The sequence below is a fragment of the Carassius carassius genome, chromosome 34, assembly GCF_963082965.1.
Source record: "Carassius carassius chromosome 34, fCarCar2.1, whole genome shotgun sequence".
NCBI lineage: Eukaryota > Metazoa > Chordata > Actinopteri > Cypriniformes > Cyprinidae > Carassius > Carassius carassius.
Window position 1 is genome coordinate 8,966,204 of NC_081788.1, and position 27,979 is coordinate 8,994,182.

General features: G+C 38.1%; 1 protein-coding gene across 5 annotated transcripts; it reads left to right on the forward strand.

The window, feature by feature from the left end:
• The first annotated feature begins 1,262 nt into the window (after window positions 1–1,262).
• Window positions 1,263–27,979, forward strand: LOC132115441 (ubiquitin-associated protein 2-like). Of its 5 annotated transcripts, none has more exons than XM_059523921.1 (27): window positions 1,263–1,391; window positions 2,349–2,485; window positions 2,591–2,668; window positions 3,350–3,460; window positions 5,785–5,929; window positions 6,071–6,148; window positions 8,097–8,157; window positions 8,292–8,368; window positions 8,686–8,738; window positions 8,826–8,896; window positions 11,244–11,430; window positions 12,596–12,800; window positions 12,978–13,213; window positions 14,311–14,498; window positions 14,775–14,919; window positions 16,235–16,274; window positions 16,384–16,507; window positions 16,677–16,734; window positions 16,896–17,082; window positions 17,228–17,319; window positions 17,496–17,546; window positions 20,602–20,677; window positions 21,744–22,097; window positions 22,682–22,789; window positions 23,178–23,239; window positions 25,806–25,994; window positions 27,856–27,979. In XM_059523921.1, the coding sequence occupies exons 2-27, from the start codon at window positions 2,390–2,392 to the stop codon at window positions 27,934–27,936; spliced, it is 3,153 nt and encodes a 1,050-aa protein (XP_059379904.1). In that variant the 5' UTR covers window positions 1,263–1,391; window positions 2,349–2,389; the 3' UTR covers window positions 27,937–27,979. The 5 variants fall into 5 exon arrangements, with proteins under 5 accessions (XP_059379904.1, XP_059379907.1, XP_059379905.1 ...); XM_059523924.1 differs by having other exon boundaries at window positions 1,274–1,424; window positions 12,981–13,213; XM_059523922.1 differs by having other exon boundaries at window positions 1,274–1,387.

The window sequence follows — 27,979 nt, forward strand, 5'->3', positions numbered from 1 at the left end:
CTGGAAGGACTCAGTGTGTGTCCATAGATAATTATGTTTCTGCTCCTTTAATAGTAAAGACACGCGTGCCTCAAGGATAAATTTTGGGGCCAATTTTATCTAGTTTGCTGACTTATTGCACAAATATTTATAATACCAGATCAACAGATAAACTCTTACTTAAGATGGCAATTTTTCATACAGAGATAGGTCATATAGCTTTTTCTAGTTATGCTCCGTATGTATCGAATGAGCTTCAAGGTACATTACATATGAAATCTGCACAATCTCTCACTATGTTTAAAAATATTTTAATATCTGTTTATATAGAACAGTGTACATGTTTTAATAACTGACTAGGATTTGTATTGTTTTAAAAAATGTGTTTTATATTCATTCATTGTGTGGGAATGTGTATTTCTTTGTTATTTTGTCCTTTGCTGCCTATCTTGACCAGCCCAAATATATATATATATAAAATTAAGATGTCTATGGTTTAAAATGGTAAAATATGTAAAAGTGAAATAAAGTGACAAAAAAAAGTGAAAGGGACGTGACATACAGCCAAATATGGTGACCCATACTCGGAATTTGTGCTCTGCTTTTAACCCATCCAAAGTGCACACACACACAGCAGTGAACACACACCGTGAACACACACCCGGATCAGTGGGCAGCCATTTATGCTGCGGCGCCCAGGTGGCAGTTGGGGGTTTGGTGCCTTGTTCAAGGGCACCTCAGTCGTGGTATTGAAGGTGGAGAGGTGCCCTTGAGGAAGGCACCGAACCGTAAAACTGACATGACCTCATAGAGACGTGTCTCAGATGTTTGTACACAGAAGATGCTTTCCAGATGCAGTGAACAGACATCTCGCAGACGTATGTGTGCTATCTGGGACATTGCTCTAAAAAAAACCCTACATTTGACAATAAACAGAAAAGTGTCAGGATTTCGAAATTTTCAAACAATACATTTTTATGGGATAAAATGGATTATAGAGTATATAATTAAGATTCTGGGCTTACTACCACATGCCAGATGTTTTTGCTTGCATTCTCGAATCGTGTGGATTTCACTAAGCTCAAACGCTGCTGTCATTAAAACAAAAGTGGTAATAAATACTAAGGCATTATGGAAAAACTTATTAATTTTCAATATGGGTACACTCAAATTGTTGTACTAGTCATGTAATTTGTGATAAAAGTTATTAAATTAGAAAAACATGATCTAAAAATGTAGAGCCATACTGTATATCTGCTTTATGTTTATCTAGTAGTATACGCGGCCGTTCTGCGCGACAAGGGTCTTTTACTTTAGAACTGTCGTCTGAGCTTTTATTTTGAAAATCGACTTGTCTGTCGTCGCGTGCTTCGCGCTGCTGAATGAGGGGAGCGCGTGCGGTCAGTAGGCAGGTAAACACACACAGCATTGAGGGAGCGGAGAAGGTATGTCTGTGATGCCGAGAGACTGAAAACAAAGCCGTTACCGTCGACACGTATAAGACCTTATGCTTCTATCTGGCCCATGATTAAATGTTTGCTTCACTCGATTTCGACACTTTATTCGCGACAGATGAGCTGTGGTCCGTTGACGGTTGTTCGTAGCATTAGCAGCGGCGCGGCGTGGTGCAGACCAAACAGTTAGCCGAGCGTGTTAGCGTCTCCGTCGAATCTAACTTTATCCGAAACTGACTGTAAACACATAAATAGGACACACTTGTGTATTTTCAGTTGCGTTAAAACGATATAGCAGTGATATCGCATGAGTTTGTGTGTTTGTTGCTAAGGGCCGTTTCAAGGTAACGTTACTGTTTGTTTATAGTTCGTCACGAAGGTGGATATTGTTATACATGACGGACGCAGCGAATTCAAACCGTTACCGCGTCTATTATTAGTCAGCGCTTAGTTGAGATCATTCCGTGGCTCAAAATGCACCGAGCTCCCTAACGTTACCTAAACAGCGTTATTGTCCGAGCCGCACGTTAGTTTTGAGACGCTGCCCTTAAAGGGATAGGCCTAAAAATGCGATTTGTTATTGTTTGCAGAATTTATCACGTCCTGTGGTTTAGTTTTTGTTTGTCGATCTGTCCTTTTAGGACCGATGTGCTGTTGATATGTTGTTGCAGGCGTGTTTTATTTTTTCAGTAGAGGGGTTTGGGTCGATGTGTAATTGGACACCAGTCCACAGTACTATGGTTATATTTAAGTGTTGGACAGATGGGGGGTGGTGCTCTTACATGAGAAGTACAGTGCTGAGAGTTAAATATGTCTGATGAACCGGTCACCAACGCCGTCATACACAAATGTTTTTGGAATATTTTTTATTAGTATTCTGTGTGTAGTCATTTATTCTGGTGTTTTCTCCTCCAGATTTTCTATTTTGTACATACATTATTTTGTATATACTGTTTATGATGACTTCAGTGGTCACTGATGCTGCCAGGGGCAATCGGGACAGAGCCCTACCACAAACCACACACCCCTCGCAGTCACAGAAACAGATTCAGGTGAGCCGTACACACACACACTTTGTTAGTTAGGTGTGTACACAGGCCTGAGAACCAGTGTGTGTGTTCTGATTACGGATGCGTAACTGTGTCAACTGTCTCTAGGCCACAGCCGAACAGATCCGACTCGCCCAGATGATTTACGACAAAAACGATGCAGATTTTGAGGGCAAAGTCCAGCAGGTGAGGAACTCCAGAATCTACAGAAGTCGGGAACATCATTGCCACAAGTTTGTTTTAACGGATCATGACTGTATTCCAATACTGAGGACAAAATCTGATATACAATGCTGAAGATGGAAGCATAGAATCTAGTCATAATGGAAATTAAAAGTGTAAACCAATATGTGATTAACTCTTTTAAGCCTTTAAGTTTCCTTTAATGAATCAGCAAAAATTGTTTCAGAATCTGCCAGGACTCTTTGCCTTATTTTGAATCGGTCTAATGAATCAGTCAGAGTGGTGGTTCTTTCACGTTTCCAACCCCAAACAAATCAATATTTGTTACTTTTTGTTTACTTAAGGTCCAGACGAATCTATATAATTTCTGTCTAGAAGATAAAATAGAATCAAGATCCGTCTTGAACTCATAGCTTTTAGTTTTCTCAATGAATGTGAAGTGGTTCTTGATTCCCTGAACTGCAGTTACTTTCACAATCAAGGTTTTTGCGTTGTATACTAATCTTAAATTAATCAGTATAATTTCTGGATGGTAGACATTTAGACAGTTTTGTTGTAATAAATTGTAAACTTTAATAAAATCTTAAAAAGATTTTACAAAAGTACATATTTAATGTCAAATATAATGGAGCTAGATGATAGATGTTATGTTGAGTTTGATTGCATTGGTTGTTTGTCTCCCAGCTCATGGAGGTTACAGGCAAAAATCAGGATGAGTGTATGGTAGCCCTTCATGACTGCAATGGGGACGTCACCAGGGCCATCAACTTCCTGCTGGAGGAGGTCACTGTCAAGGTGCGTGCTTGCTACAGCTGATCCTGTTTTACTCGTTTCTGATTCAGTGTCTTGTAATTGCATTAATTATACCAGAAGAACTAGACTGAGTAGAAATATTGTCATGGAGCTTTTCCAACTTTACTAGCCTGCCATACTACTAACTAAACTGCTATAGGTCTTCGCTAAACGTTTATGAGGCTAATAAACCAGTGTTTCCCATACATTCATTAATTTGTGGCGGCCCGCCACAATATCAATGCTAACCGCCATGGATTGATTCAGATTTTTAAACTATTTAATATGGGTACAAATGTATTTTATTGTAGAGCTGCGCGCTGCTTGCTCCCTCCCTCTCACAAACTGACAACGGAGGCACGCACGACTAGCCCCTCCTCTTCGAACACGATCTGAATCAAAACATGAGCATGCGTTAGTTACGGATTGTTGCCGGTTAGTGGTGGAAATTATGATTCTTTCAAGAGATTCGTTCATTTTCAGTTCGTTCACCAAAATGATTCGTTCAGAATCGTTCACTGATTCGTTCAGTGATAATTTCTTCGTATTACGCAATATGCCAGTAGGGGGCAAAAAAGAGTGTATTATGTGTTATCTCTTAAGCCAACGAACGTATTGACTTGTTACAAAAACTGATCTGGCTTTATAAAAATGTGTGTATAACCGCATTCAATATATAAAGTCTAATTAAGTTGTTCAGATGAACAAAGCACGAGGTTTTCTTGCATAATTAGCATTTTAATTGTTTGGTCAGATAGTTTGTATATTATATATTCACATTCATAAATCGGGGATTAAACGTGGAGTTCTGTATGCTAAATATCAAAACGAGCGTATGTGCACAGTACCTGTAACTGCGCTTTGCATTTTGCGAGATTGAAATGCTAATTGGCCGACTAACCCAGTTTACTTTCATTCATTTCGTTCACGAACGAGATAAGCTATACCAGTTAATTTAATTCACGAACGACGTATCCGTTCATTCAACTCATTCACGAACAACATGTGCGCCGGTTCAGTCATTTCATTCACGAATGAGATATACTAAATCATTCAACTCGTTCACAAACGACATGGGTATCAGTTCAGTCATTTCATTCACGAACGATAAGATCTCTCGAACTCGTTCAGACTCGTATGAAACTAGTTCAAGGGCGTATTCGTTCACTTCATTCAACAAATCACATGCTCTGTCACATCTCATAATCGAAGGCTATTGGCTCGAGGTTGAGTAATTCTTTGACAGGATGAAATCAGTTAGTCCAAAAATAATGGCAACGGACGTTGGTAGGTTTATATATATCACAGCCACCAGACTAGACATTATATTATTATTATCTCCAGGTTCAGGTTGGTGTGTGTTGGTTTTTGTCCACCTCAATCTCCAGGTTTGTGTGTGTGTGTGTCAGAGTCTGTGTGTGTCCACCTCCAGGTCCAGTTTGGTGTGTGTGTGAGCCTGTGTGTGTCTGAGTCTGTGTGTGTGTGTGTGTGTGTGTGTGTCTGAGTCTTTTTGAAGGTTTGAGTGTTTGTGTGTGTGTGTGAGTCTTTTTGAAGGTTTGAGTGTGTGAGCCTGTGTTTGAGTGTGTCAGTAAGTTTGTGAGTTTGAGTGTGTGTGTCCATCTCCAGGTCCAGTTTTGTGTGTGTCTGTGTGTGAGCCAAATTTGCAACAAGAAGTCTGTGGAGCAGTCATAGCATAGAAAGTGTAGCAATGGCATAGCAATGTAGCAATAGCAATGTCTTTAAAGGGATAGTTCACCCAAGAATGAAAATTCTATTACCGTTTACTCACCCTCAAGTTGTTCCAAACCTGTATGAGTTTCTTTGTTCTGCAGAACACAAAGGAAGATATTTGGAAGAATGTTTGTAACCAAACAGATCTCGGTCCCCAGTGACTACCATAGTATATATTTTTTCCTACTATGGAAATCAATGGGGACCGAGATCTGTTTGATTCTGTCATTCTTCCAAATATCTCCCTTTGTGTTCAATAGAACAAAGAAACTCATACAGGTTTGGAACAACTTGAGGGTGAGTAAACGATGATAGAATTTTCATTTTTGGGTGAACTATCCCTTTAAGGTATCTGACACTAAGTGTTGCCAATGGAAATGTGTACTTGTCACTAAAAATATGATATATTTATGATATATACATATATATGTGTGTGTGTGTGTGTGTGTGTGTGTGTGTGTGTTTAACTTAACCCCCCTTCCCCGGTCCCCAAACACCACACCACCGCAAATAGAATCTAATTCTGTGGGAAACACTGTAAACCCATGTTTCTGGTTCTGTTGTGAATTTTTCTCATCGCTACTTCGATTGCACAGGACTCATGGGAGACAGTTGGTAAGAAGAAAAGTGTTGGAAAGGAAGGGACGGCTCCAGAGAGCAGGGAGAAGAGAGGAGAGAGGGAAGGCCGAGGCCGGGGGGGTCCAAACAGACGAGGCCGAGGGGCCAGCCACAGCCAGGAAGGTGTGTCTTTCTGTATGTGCATGTCCTAACTTGTGTGTATGGATTGTGTTTTAAGGTCAGGTGTCTAATGAGACCGCATAATAATGTTGTTTTGGTGATTAGGAGAACAGGTAGTCACTGTTCTTGGACTTTGTTTTTTAGGGCGGTCGGAAGAGAACGGGTTTGATTCAGCTCCAGGAGAGAGAGGAGGAGACCGTGGGCGCAGAGGAAGAGGGAGAGGTCAGTGCATTATATGCACTCCAAGACATTACTGCTGACCAATACACTGCTGCCTGCAGACGTGGTTTTTAATTTGATTAGCTGCAAAAAACGAACTGTTGATTATCTGATATCTGGACATCCGACTTGCGTCTAAACACACAGATCTGATTCCCCTCAGAACTCCCAATGCGAGGGAAACCTGTTTGCCCATAAAGTTTTAATTCCGGTGTGCTGTATGTGCTTACATTTATGGAAACTTTATATTGGTAAGAAATTGTACATTCAGGAGGTGGTTTTCAACCCCTGCCCTGTGAATTGTATAAATACAACGGCTAAAAGCTGGGCTATCAGGGGTATCAGCTAGCTAGGTATCAGGGATCACACATATTAGATGTGTCGCTTTCTGTTCAAGCAGCGGCCAACAGCAAAACAGGTTGAACTCGAGTCATGTCTAAAATGAAAGTAAACAGGTGGGCCAAAAAACAGATATGGTCAGAAGATTGTATGTGTGCATTAAGACTTGCAGTGTAGCCTTATCAATGTTTTTACTCCCTGGTACTTTTTGTCAAGATTGTTTGATGAATAGAAACTACTCAAGAACAGCATTTAAGAAGTCTTCTGTAACAGTATAAAAGTCTTTATTAACACTTTTGTTTACATTCTCTCTTTTTTAACTATTGAATTGCTATCGTTATTTAAAAGAAAATGTGTGCTTTTGAAAGTGTGCTGTGTTAGCACACTAATATCAGTCTGATGATAAGCAATCATCATCCAGTGGGGATCAAAATAGATATAGATTAAGAATCTAAATACTGAGAGCACAAGCCATCTAAACTTTGTGTCTAAAATGTTAACCAATTCAGTTGCCAAAAACAGAGTCAACTTGCAGAATTTGAATAGCGTTTTTACTGGTGCAGAAGTAGAAGCAGAGTAGTTGATTTTTTTTCATGTGCTGCTGCTTACCACAGATGGTCTTCACCAGAGAACTGTAACCTCCAATATTATCATGTGTGTGATATTTGGAAATATGTATCGTGTATGATCTATGAGAAACTTCCAACATCCATGGAAACTCTCCAGTGCACTAAAGATTCTTTTCAGTGGAAAACTAAAGGTCTTCACAATATTAGGTTTTTTAGCATTTTGTTGGTTCTTCTTTGGAACCTTTATGCCTGATGCAAGTTCTGCTGTCTCAGACTGGGCAGGGAGGGGCCTTTTCATGTGTTGCTATTTGTGTCACTCTGAGCAACATTTGTAGGGCACTAAATGTGACGAATGCGTTGTTTAAAGCAGCTGCAGCTCAAGAGGGGTAGATGGTGAGTGAGGGTAGGAAAGAGTCATCGGAAAGGCCTGTCTTCAGTCTCTTAAAGAGGACAGATTACTTCCAGTTTTTAAATGAAAATTTAGTCTCTTACATCTACATTAAATTTCATGTGTAAGAAGATTAGCTAATCATAGGGCTGTGCAAGCTTAAACTGTCAGAATAATTACATTTCACTATATAAAAATGAGGTTGTTACAATTTTTACGGATTTACTGTTTTTGATAATGAATGCAAATTTACATCTGCATCCTAACTCAAGCTACTACCGTCAACTCAAGCTACTGTCAAACGTGCTTTTCTAAGAGACAAAAAATATTATTAATATTATTGCAGGCTGCACTGCAAACTGTACTGAAGATATGTGTCAAAGTCAGGCAACACAAACCGGTTTCTTTATTTGAAACTATCACTCATTAGACCATGCAGAAACTAAGAAATACATTTTTCTATTAAGATATTTATTTTGGAAAGGTGTAAAGAATTCAAGAACGTGAAGTGTTTGTCGTGTCCTGACCATAAAGAGTGATGACAGTAATATTGGCTTGGAAAGGCACAAGGACTAGTAAATGGATATTTGTTTTTGACTGAACTCTTCCTATGTTTTCATTTGTTCTCATGTTATCTGTGCTGGTGTCGTCTCAGGTGTAGGAAGCCGAGGAAGAGGCAGAGGAGCTGGAATGAGCAGGCTCTCTCAGGGAATGGGGTGAGTATTCACACTTTTGTCTTTCCAAACCCATCGAACACTCCTTCAGTGAGAAATATCTCTGTGCCCATTCCAAACAAACTCTTTCTTGGTCATTATTCTCACTCCCCCTCTGTTGGCTTCTCTTTGACCAGAAGGACCTTTAACGCTGCTGACTGCACCGGCTCTGTTGAGGCAGGGGAGACTGGAAATGAGACTACTGAAGGAGCAGGTGAGTTATTGATCCACATCCTAAACCGTTTCTTTAATAGGGCAGAAGTTGCTTCTCATATACTTTTCACTTAATCATATCTGAAGCGATTTTCAGTGTGGTATCAATGTCAGGTGAGCCGATTTCATACAGCCCTGTGTAGAGCTCGAAATGCTCATCTCTGATCCAATTTTTTTTTGTACTGCGGCTCATTCTCAAACCAAAAAGCACAGTTGATGGTGAAAATGAGCATAATCACTAACCAGTGTTTGATTTTCTTTATATAACCCACTGCAAAACATCATTTTATTTTATCTATAACTTCCCTGTGCTTTTAGGAGCCTGGAAGGACAGTCTGGAAGATTGGGCAGCCGAAGACTGGAATGAAGATGTGAGTGATCTCAAGAATGTAAAAATGAAACTGGAAAGCTTGATCAAGAGATGTCAAGTGTGTAACGCTCACTTTTCCATTTATCAGCTTTCTGAGACCAAAGTGTTCACTGCTTCTTATGCGCTTGGCTCCAAGAACCACGTGCAGCCTGGACAGGGGTGAGTGCTTCCTGTGCTTCAGCACTTTCTAGCACAGAGCTCGGATGTACGGATGACTAGGAGAGCCACTTAAAAAATAAAGAAACTGATTTCATAAAAAAAACCTTTATTCAAATAAAAGTAGTTTCATTCATTTACTGTGACTTAAAATTGACAAAAACAAGTTAAATTTAACAAAATATTACTATATTAATATCAATTTGTTGTTTTATTTACCAGATTCTTTTATTTAGCCATTTGTCAATCAAGGTCAAATAAATGCCATTGGGTGGGTAGTTCACACATGCGAGCAGCCAATGATGTGTCCAGTGTAATTTTAAATAAAGTTGATAATTTAAAAAAAGTTAATTTTAATTAACTTAATTCAACGTTCATTTATATTTAATGCAGTTTGTCATTTCATGACAAATTTTCGTTAACATTTTTTCACAGACAAAAATGAGAATAGTGGAATAAAAACTCGTTTTGAATGACAAAAACTATGATGAAAATCTATTGACATTTTGGTCAAAGAATAAAAATGAGACGTAAATGTTAGGGTCAGATGTCCTGTGTGGTTAGGAGGTTAGAGGCGAACATTTGGACTGTAACGTCTTACGTGAAAGTAAACAAGATATCGGATGTGTATCAGTATTAAGTAATTCTGTTTTAAAGGGACAACAGCCTGAGCCTAATTTAGCTGTTGTATGTCTGTGTTATTCAAGCAACAACAAAAAAAGATCACTCACTGCTCTTGACCTGATGACATTATTTTAGCAATAATAAGGATTAATCTAAATCTATTTGTATAAATATGTCTGCTTGAAATAATGAAGAATGTGGTAAGTTGTTATAAAGAATGAATACAATATATTGAAAGGAGGATCATGGTCTTGTTTCTTTAAGAGGTGGTTTTATTTAATTTAATATCACAGCAGTTACATCTGTATCCATATTGCATTATAAATCCTTAATATTACGCAGAGACGGAGAGCACCACCTCCCTCTAAGGTAACAAAAGTTCCCTGTAGCCCCTTTTATTGTTTGTCTGTGAGTTCTGTTGTAAAATTTATTAGCAATGTGATTTGGCAGCCATGAGTTTTTTTTTTTTTTTTTGAGGAAATTTTAGAGAAATGTTTAATAAATGTTTTACACTAACTAAAACCATTAGATTTTAGCTGACTTAAGATTTTAGTCGACTAAATCTATGATAGATTATGATATTTAGTTGACTAAAACTAAAACAATTCAGATTCATCAACTCAAAAATGACTAAAACTAAACTGCATTTTAGTCAAAAGACTGAATAAATCAAGACTAAATCAAAACTTGATGTCAAAATTAATTTACATACATTAATTTAGTCACATTTAATTGTTAGTTAGCAAAATCTATTTAGCCGTTTGAGAAGTCATTTATATTTTGAAGTAATACATTGATGATAGTTTTCTTTATTTGCTTTTAAGTGGCACACTTGTGTGGAATTACGAAACAAGAAAGAGTTTGAATTCTGCCATAAAGCATCTCTAAAAGGCAATATTGTTAATACATTGTTGGTTTAGTTTCATATTCTGTGTAAAGTTCATCAATTATGAAACATGGTTGATTCAGCTGTATGCAGCTCTAGAGAAGGCAATAGTATTAAGTCAGCTATAAAGCAGCTCTACAGTACACAAAAGTGTCATTCAACTCAATTCAATAGTGTCAGAAGTATAAGCAAGTGTTTAAACTCTATTACATGTTCAACAAGCCGTTCTGAAGAGCAAGTTTAGCCGCATCTGTCTACTTGAGTGATCAAAGTATTTGGCACACATTCAGTATGATTCCCCTCCCTGTCTCGTTCATTTATTTATTTATTTATTTTTTAATTTTATTTAAAAGGGACAGTGCGTATGAATGAACATAGCTTTTCAGTAATGTACATATGCCAAAGTTAGCCCCCAGGCTATTTTACATTTGTAGTCCCATGTGAGGTCCTCAACAATACCTAGTAACACAGCTAAACATTTAATTTAAACATGATTCGACTTAATTTAAAATACACTACATTTAACAACAACATATAAGAAATGCCGCAGTTAGCAAACAGGGCATCTAATATTGCATACTCATACATGACGGACACACACATATACACATACACAGTAAAGACTAGTAGGACTTATGTTTATTGAAGAAGGAAAAAAAAGAAAAGAAAAAAAATCAGCCTTACAAACTGAAACAGATTAGCAGGCATATTCAAATGCGCTCCTGGAACATCCTCCCTTCCTGCTTATGTTGTGAAAGCAATAGTGCAGAATCTGATGTTTTGCATCATAGAGCAGTGTCCTCTTTTGTAGTCGTCTGAAAGTGTTTCTCTGCTCCTCAGGATGGATCTGGGCTCTCTGTTGCCTAAGGTGGCTGAGGGTGACTCTGAGCTGTCGGGATTGGAGCCGTCGTCCCCTGATACTCTCACCCAGAGCCTGGTGTTCACCAACTCTCAGCAGCACGCCACCCGGACACACACACACAGCTACGCTTCTGCTGCTGCTGGCACTTATGCCCATGCTGCATCGGTGAGACACACGCACACATACAGGCACCAGGGATGGGATTTTTTTTGCGGATTTCTGTATTCTCCAACCTCTGAGGGATGACCCATGTGATTCGTGTAGATCAGAGGTGTTTTTTTGAGGGGTGTATCTCGTGTTTGTTGGTATCTCGCATGCCGTTAGGCGCAACGTCGTCATCACCCAACTGGACAGTTGGTACCTTCAGTGTTCTGCCTCATTCAGGACGCAAAATTGCATTATTTTTTTAGTCCAATATTTAATGGCTTAAAACAGTACAAATGTTTTACTTTATAAGTAACACTGGAATAAAGTGTCTACTTAAATGTACTAAAACTGCAAATACTGCTTTCATAATGACTGTTATTACATGTGTGTTAATGCTGACAGCATTGCTTGATTAAGAGGCGCCATCTAGCAGCTGTGTGTGGAGCTCTCCTGAGCTCACTGTGTTAAGTTTATACATGTGAAAATTATGGCTGAAATAAATTATTGCTGATGCAAAGTAGTGAAGGAATGCCATTTGTTAATTATCATATAATATATATTAAAAATGAAAAAAGTAATTCTAAAAATTGAAGCGATTTGATAAAGGTGATGGTGATAAGTGACATTATAAATAGATTTCTAATAAATGCTGTTTATTAGTGAAATTAATTTCTCTAATTTGATTTTTCACCAAATAAATACAGCCTTGGTGAGCATGAGACGTATCTTTTAAAAAAAAATCTTAACAACCCCAAGCTTGTATCTTTGACCAGAATTCACATAATCTGTCACTTTCCCTTTAGTTGTTGTTGTAGTGATGTTATAAATCTTTTTTTTGGATACAGTCAGTGAAATAATCAAATTTTAGCCAGTAAATATACAATATCGGCTAATTGTGATAAACTACAAAATCTGTTAATACCTCATATGGAGTTAATATATAATATGCATCACATATTACATAGTGTACTACTTATTGCATGCTTTTTGTAATAAGAAATGTCAAAAGTACCTGTACTTTGTTACCAAGATGACACGTAGGTCTCAAACTTGATAAAATAGTGTGTTGAATGACATTAGTTTTTCCTCGAATATCAAAATTGGTATTGAGTCTTCAAATTTACTGAGATTAGTATTGAATACTAATATTTTGGTGTCATGACAACCTTTCTTTTCCTTCTAGTCCATGCTGGGATCCAGGCTTCCCCAGAATGATGTACAGAAAATGGAGCCAATCAGCACACCCCGACTTGCCCCTTTGTCCAATCAGATTTCAGGGGTCCTGACCAATGGCACTGCATTTGTTGAATCCACTGCTCCAGTGCCTCTTGAAACTACACCTGTGACCCTGAATGAACCCAAGGAGACCCCTGTTACAGCAACTTATCGTAAGTACTATGCATAGACACCAGAGTTGCCCAGCCTGTACTCTTACTTGACTGTTGCATCATGTCTTGAAATCAGTGTGGTTTTCCTTAACACTCTCCAACATTTTTGAATACACATTCTCTGCCAGAGTTTAACAGAGACTTGCACATGTTGGAATATATCTTTTCTGTCTTTAGTAGACCTGAAGGCCCAACCCGACCCATCTCCCATCCTTGGTCGTCTGACCCAGCATCAAAACGCAGCCCTCCAGTCGGACCTGCCGGCTCAGGCCCGAGACCCTGCTCCGATCCCCCCATACGATGGGCCTTCTCTGACACTGAAACCCCACTGTGAGCCTGTGGTCACCTCGACAGAGCCACCACAACCCAGAAACATCAGACCACAGAGACGGAGAGCACCACCTCCCTCTAAGGTAACAAAAGTTCCCTGTAGCCCCTTTCATTGTTTGTCTGTGAGTTCTGCTGTAAAATTTGTTAGCAATGTGATTTGGCAGCCATGAAATTAGTTAAAGGGGATCATGAAATGGAGAATCAAAATGTTCTTGATATTTACACATTTGAGAGGTTGCTCTGCAATTAAAACATACTGCAAGTTTCAAAATTCAAAATTAACTCCCCAGTTTAATTTTTTTTCCCTCTCCACTTCTGAAATGACCATGCCTCCTAACATCGTCACAAGCGAGTGAGGTGCTTTTTTTTTTTTTTTTTTTTTTACAACTGTCCATCAACACATCTGCCAACCTGTACGCATTTTGTGTAATGAGTACACATTTTGACCTCAATGTACACTGGTATGATTTGTCACTCTAAACTACGCAAAAACCTGGTTACGCCTCTGTCCACGCTCAGTTCTCAAATCAAGCAAGAGCAAAAGAAAGAGTTTGGCCAATCAGAGCACTGGGTTCATTCCCCAAATAGCAAGTGAGGATGATTTACAAGTGAGGAAGGCCTATTATTAAGAGACTGCAAAACGACAGCAACACAAAATCCCACTCGATTCCCCTTCCACTCCTGCCATCTGACTGATTTCTAAAGCGTGGACAGTACAGTAGTCGTTGCTTCGGGTTTTTTTCTTTTTGGTTTATGTAAATTATTTTAGTGCATTTTATTTCTCTCCGAGCTGACTCTTCCCCTCTTATGCATTTGAAAAAGCAACACGCCAAAACATTTTCAATGTAATGAAGCATTTCTAAACCTGCCTCCCAACAAAAAAGAACATTATAACATGTTTGCTCCACATCAGTCGAGTGTTTGAAATAACTTCAGGTTGACATCTGCTGAAAGTATATTCTGAGTACATCCTGACCAATGGCACTGCATTTGTTGAATCCACTGCTCCAGTGCCTCTTGAAACTACACCTGTGACCCTGAATGAACCCAAGGAAAAGTATATTCTATACTGGAAAAAAAAAGTTTACAGTAAAAAATGTAAGGAGGAGTCCCATTTACAGAATGGTTCTAATGGCTTTTTCATCTTAATGAACAAGTAATTATGCATTTTGTTTGCCAGATCCCCTCTTCGGCAGTAGAGATGCCAGGCTCTGCTGAGGTGTCCAGGCTGAACGTGCAGTTTGGTGCGCTGGATTTTGGATCCGAATCCACTGTGGAAAATCTCAACCAATCAGAGAATAGCTGTCAGGAACCTGTGGCCACTCCTCAAACCCAGAGCAGCCTGTATCCCAAACCCACCGCCATCAGGTCTGACTGTACTCCTGCTTGTCTGCCTTTTCTGCATGTTTACAAGATCTTAAAGGGATATTTCACACAAAAAGTGATTATTCAAGAGACTCGGATTAAACCTCTAAATTTCTATGGGTTACAGTGTCTTTATGAACTTTTCAAAAACTTGAAATTGGCTTTCAGTGGAGGGACAGAAATCTCAAGTTTTAGTTAAAATATGCTCTTGATAAAACCCAGATCATTCCATAAACAAATGACTTAAATGCATTTCTAATCAAATTGTTCTTGTTTTAGTGAGTCTTTAGGTGGCTTGCCTCCAGCAGTGATGGAGTCCAGTTACCCATCAGCCTCTCTTGGTTTACCGAGCACTACTGCCCCTCCTGTTTTGGCTTCATCCTCAGCTAGCAGAGTGGAGTCATCAGCCACCACCACTATCAGTGTATGACCAAAACTCTTTTCATCACGTTTACCGTAGCTTGGCAGAATATCACAGGCAAAATAACGCATTTCATCTGGAATCTTCACAATCAGTTCCTCATACAGATTTTGCTCATGTTTAAGTTTGCAGGTTTCACAGACAGAAAGCTGTTTGCTTTGAAAGTGATTTCTGTGTGAGTGGTGCTTAGTGCATCCCTAAGCTCTTAATGCTGGCTCTCGCCTCCACCTTAATTAGATTAGCTTGGTCCAGACTACCCAGAATGCAGAGCTGAGCTGTTCTTGTTCAGGATTCCTATGTATATGGAAAATACCTGGAAGTATCTAAAAATGTGATCTTTCTTGTCTCGTCATATATAAATGTGATATTTTCATGTTTTCCATGCCAGGAAGAGCAATAATCTAATAAAAAGTTGTTTTAAATAAATAAAATTTCAAATCTAAACTTATTTAATCTAGAACGAACACTTGATGTAACTGTAATAAAAACTGTATAGGTATTAAAAAAAACTTACAAAAAAAACAACAAAATCACAAACTTTAAAATAAAAATATAAAAATACTATGTCAAAATATTAATAAAAACTACAGTAGTATCTCAGTGATACTAAAATAAACTTAAATAAAAATGAAACTTCATGATTTATTAGTGAACTGCTCTGAATTTGAGCGAAATTAAAGTCCAGTAATCAAGAATGTTTTAGTAGTGTTTCATTGGTCAAACCAGTTGTACCATTGGGTCCACATGAATCAGACCCATTTTCTCGCAGAATAGAATTAGTCCAAAAAGTTGCTTTTATTCTAATAAAATGAATAGAATAGAGATTATTTGCAACAAAGATATTGCCATCAGTTCATACTACTGCTAACACACTCACAAGCAGACACGATGAGATCTGTTTTCCAGTTTAGTCAGGTGATGTTTGACATACGAGGGCTGTTCGAAAAGTATTCAACCATTTAATATGTAAAGTAGAGATACTATTGAAGAAGATACAAGGCATACTGTACATAGGACAGTGACGCCTCAGGCGTTGTTTTTAGTTTTGGCAAAAGCCATTGTTGTGATGAAGCTGTCAATCACCAGTTACCTAAAGCTGCAGCCATTTTCATCCTATCGCTGCTCTTATCTCGTATTTTTTATATTACCTAGCTGGATACTTTGAGGACAGCCCTTGCATACCCCATTCTGGTGTCCAAAAAAAAATCACCAAAACAGGAATAGTTTACCCAATTTTCATTTTTGGGTGGAACATCCATGTACGGTAAATACATTTTCTGCATAATGTTTTTATACATCTTTTTTTCGTTTCCCACAGAATGGGTTCAATGAAATGAGGACATCCAGTGTACAGGAAGGTAATTGAGTTCTGTATTACCAGATTCTCCATTTTTACCTGTATTTTCGTGGCTAGTTGAACTCCATCCATAGGCCGCAATTGACATTTTTGACCGGAAATATTTGCAGCTGCTCCATCCAGCACCCCTCAGCCCATATCGACAGAGAACAGCTTGTCATCTTCATCACTGTCATCTTCCTCCTCTTCAACAGCAGCGCCTGTCCTCAGCACAGCTCTTCCATCACTAAGCAGGTATGACTGACCATCCCATTCGAATTTCAATCTCATTGAAGGGGGCATTGGATGAAATAGCTTTAGGTTTTTTGCATTTAATTAGATATCTTTAGTGTCTGCCAGTACAGAAAAGCTGAAAAAGAAAACACCGTCTCCTTATGGTCTTCTGATTGCTTGTTTTTCTCAGTCACGTGAGCAGCGTTAACTGTCCTGGATCTTCTGCACCCACCAGCTCTTCCCTGAGCGTAAGTGTCTCGTGAGCCTCCTCCCATTTCCAGCATTTCCTTCTTTACCTGAGCTTCTCTGCCTTATTTATCCTGGTTTCAGCAATTAACTTCTCTTGTTTTTATATTATGGATAAGAGTGACTGGATCAGTGTTAAATTGAATTGAAATGCTTCCTTTAGACGCAGATGGGCACTGACGTGAATGTGAGCCTGTCCACGTACTCTGGCGCTGTGTCGACCGTGTCCAGCTCGATGGTCAACTCAATTGGCCTGAACACTGGAACCCAAAGCCTCACCGCTAACGGTGCATCCGCTCCCTCTGCTGTCCGTTCTGCACCACTGCAGACCAACATCACACCCTCCTCTGGTCTGTCACAAAACTTCAACATGATTATAGTGATCCAGCAGAGTTGCATGATTATTTATTATCAAAAAGTAAATGTAAAATCGAAATGTTGTCAATCTGTAAATAGTTTTTTCTTGTTTCCCATTTTTTTCCCCTATATCTCCAGGTAAAGCTCCTCCTAACCTGGCTCAAGGAGTGCCTCCGCTGCTGGCCAGTCAGTATATCATGGGTCCTGGTGGCCTCCTTCCTGCTTACCCGGTTAGTGTATGGCTGATCTGCTCTCAGATATAGGAAGCTACATTTTTAAATATACACTCTCTCACTTTATCTCTATCTTTTGCTGAAGTGAAGTGTCTTCTTGCATGTATCTCAGTGATGGTACTGACCTGTCTTGTACATGTTTCTGATCTTTCTGTGCCTTCTCCTCCCTAAAGCCAATCTATGGATATGAGGACCTACAGATGATGCAGTCCCGCCTGCCCATGGTAATCATTTCATAGTCAATTGCCTGTTTTCACACTCTTTTGACAATGCATTTCCTCCTATTCATAAAATTTGCTGCTAAATAATTTCTACTCTGTAGGGCTGCACATTTTTTTAAGAATAAAAAATGTAATTGCCAGAGATGAATCGATCTACATGAGTACTTTTTAAATCTAAATTAGACTGTATAATTAAAGAATTTAAAGCAAAAACAGAATGCTGTGACTTTAGCTTTGTGAAACGATCACATGAAACATCTGAACAAACAGCAGAGAGCTGAATGAGACCGATTCGGTCTCTAACAGCAGGTGGTGCTTATGAACAGCAATGAGTGTTTCTTGGGTTACAGATGTAAACAAAGCAGTGCTGCGCTTATGAACACTACTTTAATATGCATTGTTCAGAGGCACAATGAAAAGAAAATACTACATTAACTTTTCTAAAGATAGAACGTGCCCCTCAGAGATACATATAAACTATTTCAATTGTACCGCGATTTGTTTGGTGCATCAACTGATTTGAATAGTCTCATATTTGAATAGATTTTCAACCGGCTCGTCGTTAATAGTTACATCCATAGTGTACTGGCTGACTGATAATGTATTGTTGTGCCATGAGGCTTCCGCAACCTGAGTGTGTGAGACTCGTGTAGAAATCAAAACAAATGAGCGCAACAACACAGAGTAACACAGAAAGTTGTAGATTCACACTGCGGTTGAAAATAAAATATTTATGATATCTCATATAGCATGCAACATTACCAAGAACAAGATGTTTCTCCGAATATCAGCATGACTGCATTGTGACAGTGATAATAATTCAATAAACAAGAAGTTCAAATTAATTGACTTGCATTTTAGACACTACTATATCCAATTTTTCCTCAATTTCACAAATGAAAATAGTTCTGATCAAAGCCACAGCAGAACTGGTGTGTCTCAGAGCAACTCAGTGGTGTTTCGTTACTGAATTAACCCACAGTTTAGAACAAATCGAGTGAGTCAGTGATTTAGGGCTGCAACTAACGATTATTTTGATAATCGATTAATCTGTCGATTATTTTTACGATTAATCGATTAATCGGTTTATGTACTTATATTTTAGTTTTTTCCATTTTTTCCCCAAGTAAATTATTAATAAATGGTCTTTATCATTCAGCATAGATTTAAGAGATTGTAACCATTTTGCATTGTCATATCCTCATCAAAAATATACCTGGAGTTGTTTTATTGTGTTAGTAATCCTTTGTCGAACTCTTCTGCAATCAGAACACTGACCCATACTCTAGCAAATTTCACAAGGAGATTTCAAATAATGTTTTCACCATGGCAGTCCTTAGAGCTCCTAAAGTAGTTTAACATCCTGAACAAAGCTTATTAAGGAATCTTTCAGAACATATTTTCACGAAGAATAAGGATAAAACAGAATAAAATTGCAGTGCATTGTATTTTATTATTTACTGGGAAACAGCTTTATAGCTTTTGCTGTGAAATTGTAAACAATCCTTCAAAAAAAGTGCCAATGGCATGAAACCAGAATGGAACTCACAATTTAAAGTAAAATCCATCAGAAGGTTGTCCAGAAAAAAATAGGACACACACAAAAAACCTGCTGTGTGAAAAAGAGCAGTGAATACTTAGAAAATAAGTGCATTTCAAATATCTACATTTACCTCTCTCATTCAGTCATAATTAGGCTGCACGACTGATTTTTGAACTGGTAAACGACAAACTGATCACAGAACATGTTTGTAAAGCTTTAAATGTTAACTGTTAAAAAGCAATGTTATCAGCTTTTACGACTAAACATTTGCAAACAACATTGTACTGGAGAATCTGCACAAATGAAAGTCTTAGGGGCCGTTCACAAATCGCGCCTAAAAACGCGTGGAAAAAGCTAGGCGCACCGCTTTCTCCTTCTTTCCAATGCGCTCGCGCAGAAGCGCCCCTGAGGCGTCTGCCTTTGATAAGCAACCATGACGTGCTCTCTCCTTGAAGACGCGGAAATTTCAGCAAAGGATAAATGGATTTGCAGCTCAAATAAATCGCTTGCAGTAGTTCTGCTACTAAATTTATTTCAAAATGGAAATCCATATACAACTATGATCAGCTGTTCCTTTCATCTTGACTGAGCTTTTAACGTTGTTACGGGAAAGGATGAAGCTGATTGGTTAGTTCTTGTCACATGACCCGCGGTGCGGTTGCGGCATTCTGAAAAGTTTAAATGTTTTTAACTCGATGCGGTGTTGGAAATAACGAACTTGAGCGCGCAAAAGACGCGATATGTGAACGTCCCCTTAAACAGTGCAGTAGTGCAGAGTTTACAGGTTACTCTTCTTTTTTAAAGGCTCAATGTAAAGTACTCCCACATCACGCTGAATGCTGCAGACATAGACATCATATGATGTCTATGGCTGCAGAGACGCTGCTCGGGAAGCACGTGACAAAACAAGGCCAGCTATTGGCTATTCGCTACTTCTCCTGTTGTACTGGCTGAGTAAAACCTCCGGTGGCTCATTACTGCCACACTTTGGTCACCGCAGATTTGAAATATGCACGAAATGAGCCGCTTACGGCAAATAAAAGTTATTTAGCAACGAATCGATGACTAAATTAGTTGACAACTCGAAAATCGATTCATTGTTTCAGCTCTACAGTGATTCAGTAACCTGTTCGTAAAGATGGGTTTTGGTGGGTTTGTTTCATTTTTAAAAATATCACATTAATAAAAAAAAATGTATGCAATAACGACTCCACAGATTCTCATTCTAACAGAATTAGGTGAAAAATTGTGAGAATGTGATTTATTTTCAAGTTTTCAATTTGTCTGTCTATTGATTTTCAAACATTAAACCAAGCTTTTATGGTAGAAACCCGCAGCGAGCCGTTAAAGCGTCTCTTTGGTTTGCAGAGACGAGTTCATGGGGAGGAGCTTTTACTGTGGTGTTAATGTGATAAATTGACTAGATGTCAACTTGTATTATTGTATGAACTGTTCCTTAATGTTTATTTCTCATAGATTAAATGAATGTTTAATGAATGTCACTTTTCTATGTAGGATTATTATGGCATGGCTTTCCCTGGTACAGCACTAGCTGGCAGAGATGGAGGATTAGCAAACAATCCCTACTCCGGTAAGCAACCATCGTTTAGGGCTCAAAGCTAAGGATTTTCTCTACTGGCCCAGTTGGGTCAGTGGTGCAATTTTTTACTGGCCCTGCCAACATTTTCAATTAATCGACCTGCCACAAAAAAATAAAATAGTTGCTGTTGTCAATTGTTTTTAACCCATATTATCTTTTATTCTAATTAATAAGCTTATATAACACCAAAAGTTTAGATACCAATAAAATTTTAAAATTCTTGATTATAATTTGATACCACAGCCAAAACTACTAGCCTAACAACTAACACCACTTTAAATGCGTTATACAGAGGCCAGATGAAAAAAAAATGCAATGTAAACTTTTCTTAATACAGTCAGTTCCCCACAAAGACAATTTAGGATTTTCTTCCAATATTTTGCACATTGTGAACCGTGATCTTGCTCTGCCTGCTACATTATTTTTCTGCTCTTTGCGTTCACCTTCAGTGTCTCTGGCCTCTGTTAATGCCTGTGTACACACTTTGTAATTTTCCATTCAAATTATTTTTTGGAAAATGATTGCAGTGCAGTTTGTGTGCAAGCCTGGAACAGAGATCAATAAAAAAAAAAAAAATCTACGAAGTTACTCACAAAACCTGGTATTTTGACATACTATTGTATGTATTAGTCTGTTCAGGCGCATGAAGGCGAGGAAAGAAACACAATTCGGGTCTTGCACTTTGTCAGAGTTGCAGCTCAGTGCAAAAGTTGCAACACAGTGTGCGAATACTGAATGTAATTGTCTTTCTCATCTTGCTTGAATGCTTTAAAATCGCTTGAATTTTTTAATTAACAAGGCTTAAAAAAACATGCAAATGAGATCATTTTTGTGACAACACAGCAGTGACCCAATCGGACAAGTGACAAATGTGTCAACTGTCCAGGCAGCTTTCACGCTGGCCCCGGGCCACCGGGCAGTCCTTATTGTTGAGCCCTGGTTGTTGTTGTTTTTAAAGCACAAAGATTATGCTAGTGCAAAAAGCTAGGACAAGAGTTATTACAGTCTAGTACTGGTTCAGTCTAAAAGACTCTTCTGTCTTGACTTGCTCGTACAGGAGAGCCTACCAAATTTGGCAGCAGCGACTCAAACTCCCCAGCCCCTGCCTCCAGTCTCTCCTCAGTGTCCCCCTCGCAGTCTCAACAGAGTGCTGTCCCCCCTCAAAATCAAGGGCCACAGAACCCAGGTCAAGCCCAGCAGGGTCAGACCCAGGCCTTCCTCAATCCCCCTCTGCCTCCAGGTTACGGCTACACCAGCCTGCCCTACTACCCCGGGGTGCCGGGAGTGCCCAGTGCCTTCCAGTACGGCCCCGCTGTCTTCATGCCTCCAGCATCCACAAAGCAGCACAGCATGGGCCCGTCCAGCCAGTACCAACACCAGGCCGGATACGGCCAGCACACGTATGGCCAAGGTAAGTGTTAAAGGCTACTGAATTGAGATTTTAACCCTGGGAAGCCTGACATATAAAATAACACACTACCTAAAATGCATATAAATATCAGTTATCACTCTATATCACCCAATAATACTTCTAGGGGACATTGGATGCCCATTTTAGGGTCTTCATGAAATGTCTGTAACATACTTTGGTTAATGACATGATTTTCTAAAAAGTATTGTATGGATAATCAAGTAAACATAAGCATATTCGGTCCATTAAATGTTCATTTTGAAATATTACTACCAATATAAAAGCAATTCTTACATTTACTGTATAAAAATATTAAAGTATCACTGTAAAAATATGTACCACAACTTGCTGGACATTTTTTGAATTGTACTTAAAGGATTTTTACCGTCTTTAAGTATAAATTAGACAGAAGTATAATTGAGTGACAGAAGGCATGTAGTAGATTGTTGATGATTACAGAATTGATCATTTAGAAGTCTTTGATACTAGTACATGATACTGTAGGATTTTGAGGGTCCTAAAATGTTTATAATTGTGGTTGTAAAATAGACTTTCTTATTTGAAATCTCTTATTATCTCCTGAGGTTTTGATGAGATGTCCCAGGCTCATGCTGGAGGAGATTATGGGAAAGGAGGATATGGAGGAAGCTCCCAGTCCCAGGCCAAAGCAGTCATCAACAGCTCTGGAAAAGGTAGATTTTACACACTCACAGTTTATGTACAGATGTTGTTGTTCGTCATGTTCAGCACATAACTGGCATTTTACTGTTAAATGCTGGTTATTTGCTGATGAAAACACGACTTTAAATGCATTCAAAACATCTGTCAAATGTGTACATAGAAATATATAAAAAATAGAAATTACTACTTTGAAGTGGTGACTACTAAATGTTTCCTGTGCACAGTGCGGAGATATGATCTGATCATCAAAGGGTCATGCTAACTTCTGATTGGCCTTTTATCTGCAGTTCTTTGGAAATCTTACTAAACTGACTGTAGCAACTGTACAAAGCTTGCAAATGTGTTGAATAAAGTCATATTTAAGATGATTTCAACTGAACATTTGAAACCTTTTCTTAGCGCCAGGACTGTCTGGATCTGCGAGTTCAGAGCTCACTGGAACAGTGTACAACAAGACACAGGTGAGCTTAACATTTCTGCTCGTTTTTTTACGTTTACTTTTTTTGGTTTACATTATCCTTATAAATTTCGTTTTACATGACCACTTTCCACTCTGTATTTGTCTTCATATCCACCTTATTTTTCAACATTGCGAAAGCTAGGGCTGGACGATTATGGCCTAAAATCAAAACCTCGATTAATTGAAAATTTTACCTCGATTACAATTACTGAACGATTATTTTGTTTCGGTTTAGTTTTTTTTTTTGCCCTCATAGTTCACTGACAAGGTTTGTACTGTAAATATGATTGACTATCAGCAGTTATTTTATCTATGTTCGTAACATTTCTTACTATGGTTGGGGATCGTTTGAATTTTATCGATTCCGATTCTTATCGATTCCTAGTTTCGATTCCAATAAGATAAAAACATTTAGATGTCAAACATTTTTACAAAGCATTCTGTTGCAGCTGAATAACATGAGCAAAAATCAGCAGCCTACAAAACACTGCAAGAGGAACTTTGCCTGTGATTAAAAAAAAAAAATACCATAGCAAAAACAACTAGATTAATATAAATTTCAAATTTTAAAGTGTTAAAGACAAGTAATAAGATAGGTCAGTAATAAGAAATGAACAAACAAATCAATTAGCAATATCATAAATAAATACAACTAAACTAAATTTCAGGTACAGAAACTGTAATTAAAACTTTAAAAACACTGCATAGTTTTCTTTTTATAAATAAAATAAAGATTAATCAAGTAAAGTTATTAAATATTTTCAGTCAAGATCAGTGAATGATTTTCTTTTGTTCTTTGATTAACATTAATGATAGCCAGCGCGTTTATTAGGCTGTTGTCTCTTTAAGCAAAAATACTGCACGTGTGTTTTCTTTCTCATCTGTTTATGTTTACGTAAGACAAAACGGCTGCGTTTATGATGATATACTGATGTAGTTTTCTGTATCGTAGTTTCGGCTCGGAACAACCTTTTCTACAGTTAAAATACACAGAACAGTCTGAGAACGGACACAAACCGGGAACCCGCAGCGCGTCCGCCGACCGCTGCTCTCTGTGCACGCGCTCGTGCTTCATGTGCGCTGCACACAAACATGCTATAATAAGTTTTGAGATTCTAAGCTACTTTAGTGATAAATCACAGGACAGCGCTGACAACTAGTTTCTGTGTTCCTCTGTGTGTGCGATCTTCACAGCTACTGTTTATATGAGTGTTAGCGAACATGGTAGCTCGATATAAGAATACACATCCGTTTCTCTAATCGCTTGAATGTCCAAACCATAAAACAAATACAACTGACAAAGTTTAGTGAAGATGCAAGGCTCACCGCTCGCGCGCCATCACTATGTGTTGAACCGGCGTTCAGCTACGTGTTTTGCTTTTATGCCACTGACTGGACGAAGCAGAGTCATGTGGCTACACACGCGCTAGTATGCTTTTAAGGGGGAAGTATTGACAGGATTAAAAAACCGAAATAACCGACATGGGAAAATTACGTCGGTTAGAGGTTATGAATTTCGGTTTTGATTATTTTTCGATTAATCGTCCAGCCCTAGCGAAAGCTGTTTCTTGTGAATGTGCGAGACTTCTGATTTATTAGCATCTACAGGTAAATAACCAGAAGAAAAAGTGTTGTGAATGGTAAAACTGCTATCATTATATTTATAATCACGATAAAATATTGAAATGATAAATACCAGTTTGTGACATCAAGCAGCATAACTGACTAGTTTTATACAGAAAATTTGCACATTCAGCGTAAAAATGGCTAGATTAGGAACTAGATTTTCTTATATACTTCTAAATATGCTACTTGAGGTTTCTGGAGTTGTTTTTGTGAGAAAATGTAACTTTGGCATCTGAAAAACGCTGTGGTCAATTTAAACAATAGGAAAACAATGGATCGCAATGACCGTTCGGACGCTGAGGAAATTGTAAATGTTTATTCATACTCTGATAACAGATCACAGCCATACAATTATGAGCCTGCTATCCATCCAAGAGAGCAGGGACAGACCAGGATTATTCTAATAATAATAATTAAACTGCATTCGTGCCATTGATCCTGGTGACCATGAACTCCACTACGAATAACTTTGCTAAGAGCTCTGTGTGTCCACGCAGAGAGAGAGAATCGCTATTCATTCCTTTCACTTCACAATGATAAAAAAAAAACTTCAACACAGAGAGAACATACAAACTCCACACGTTGTTTTTTTTATTCACAAAAAGCTACAGAATGTGAAAAAACTGAATCTATAGGACTAATAGCGAATCACGCTTTAAGAACGTGTTTAAAAAGTCATTGTAGCCTAGTTACAGTGAAAAATTAATATAGATTTGTGTGTGTGTATATATATATATGTATATATAAATATCATTGATATAAAATTGATATAAATTTTTTTTTTTTGCTGTAACTTTATATATAAAATTTATATTATAGATTATTACGTTATATATTTGCTATTTAAATTAATTTTAAATTAAATATTTCTTTAATATTTTTTTTACTTATGGGGTCCTTTCAAGGCCATTAATCTCATTTCTCTTCTCTGACCCTTCTAGTCATTTGACAAGCAGGGTTTCCCCACAGCAGCCGGCCCTGCGTTCAGCCTGCCCTCAGCTCTGGGAGGAACCGGCCCGCTTAACCCCGCAGGTGCCCCCGGATACGCCCCCGCACCCTTCCTTCACATCCTGCCCCATCAGCAGCCCCCCTCACAGTTACTGCACCACCACATGGCTCAAGACACGCAGGTAACAAGCAGATGCTCTGAGCAGTCTGTGTCTTAACCCTGTGAAATGGAAGTTTATTCAACCTTTAGACAGTTTTTTTGATTCATCAGGCTTTTATGGCTCATATATGATCTCGTGGAATATGATGCTGATGTGGAGAGAGAAAAAACCCTGTTTTATTCAGGGGCAAAAAAAAGGAACAAAAATATGAAATTTGATGCAGTTACTTATAAAATTAAGATTCATTATTAAAATAAATAATTTATGAATAAATGATTATTAAAAAGATAGATTTATGTTAACTCTTAATGTGTAACGGTCTACTTAAAATGCATATAAATATTAACTGTCTCATTGTATCTCTCAATAAAATGGTAAATTCTTAGTTTTATCATCAAGCGCAGTAGAATTTATTTTGGGGGGGGGGGGCAATGCTGTGTAACACGATATCATCCAACAGATCTGATGCATTTTAACTTGATTTTTCTATATAATGATGTATGGATGTATGGATAATCAAGTAAACTTAAGTAGCTTCAGTCCAGAAAATGTTCATCTTCAAATGTTACTGACAATAGAAATATTATTCTTGCATTATAAAAATCTGTAAAGATTTCACAGTATAAAGATGTGAACCATTTTGACAGGGAATTTGGATTTAGCCTTTATCTTGAGACGAAAATGATTAATAGTCTAATAGTCACATTTTAGTCATATGAGTCACATAGTTTTAGTTGACAAACTCATCACATTTTTGTCAACTTTTAGTCTAGCTGCAGTTACCAACATTTATTTTGGTAGTTAAAAAAAAATGGTAATCAGTTCTTCTCTCTTTAGACAAAATCAGTTAATCTCATGATATATTTGAATCAATTATTGAATTTGGAAAAACTTGAATAAATTGACCATTTTCATTTTTGGGTGAACTATCCCTTTAACAGTAGTGAAAAGGGAACAACTTGACAAATGATAGTTGTTCTTATATATTTAATATATATAATTAATAATTAAAAAAAAAAGCACAAGACAAATACGAAAGAGAAACAAATGAAACTCATTATTCAGATACAGTAGGTTTACTTAAAATATTTGTTTCATATTTATCTTTTGTTAGTTAACATGTCCCTTTAAGACGGAAGGCATGCATGTAATAGGCTACTGACACGTTTAGTTTTCACCCACCTGTTTACGTTCACTTAATCCATAACTGTATTTATTTGAGACTCTACATGATAGTCATTTGGACAGCTGTGTGGTATCTGAGCGCTGAGAGCTGATTGCACGCTGTATGTGAGAACTGAGGAAGTGCAGCGTGCGAGAGAACACTTCTATCAGCCAATTCCGCCTATATTTAAGTTAATCGAAAACGAATTGTGACTCCCGGGAAAAATGGGACCTCTGGTCCCCTTACCTCTTCGGGTGCAGAAGCCATTTTTTCAGATGGACACTTCGCGTTTTGGTAGTCTGTCCATCCACTGCTGCTGCCATACAAAGACTAGATATGTGAACGCCCCTTATCCGATTGCAATCCAGTGACATTTAGATGGATGTCCTCAAATAACATTATAATCCCGTCTCGTCTTGTTAACGAAGACGAGGCGTATATTTCATCATCGTTTTTATCATCAGATATTAGTTTTAGCTTGTCAACATCTCAAAGAAAAAGCTTTGTTCACAAATATTTTTAGTCTTTGTCTTGGTTAACGAAATGAACACTGACTGCAACCTGATGGGGGACTCTTATACAAATATACTCCAATGCCTTTTCCTTTCTGAACTTAACTATAAATTGTCGGCTAAATTTTTGCTATTGTTAATTTGCATATTAAATATGATGCAGTAAGCTTTAGAGGGTTAATGTTGACTCTGTTTGTCTCTGCAGGGCCAGCGCAGTCAGGCCAACAGCATGCAGAAGAGTCAGGGCAAGTCCACCTACAGCAGCTCTCCATACTGGGCTAACTGAACACACCGGCTCTACTGTTACCCACAGAAACACCCAAACCTGT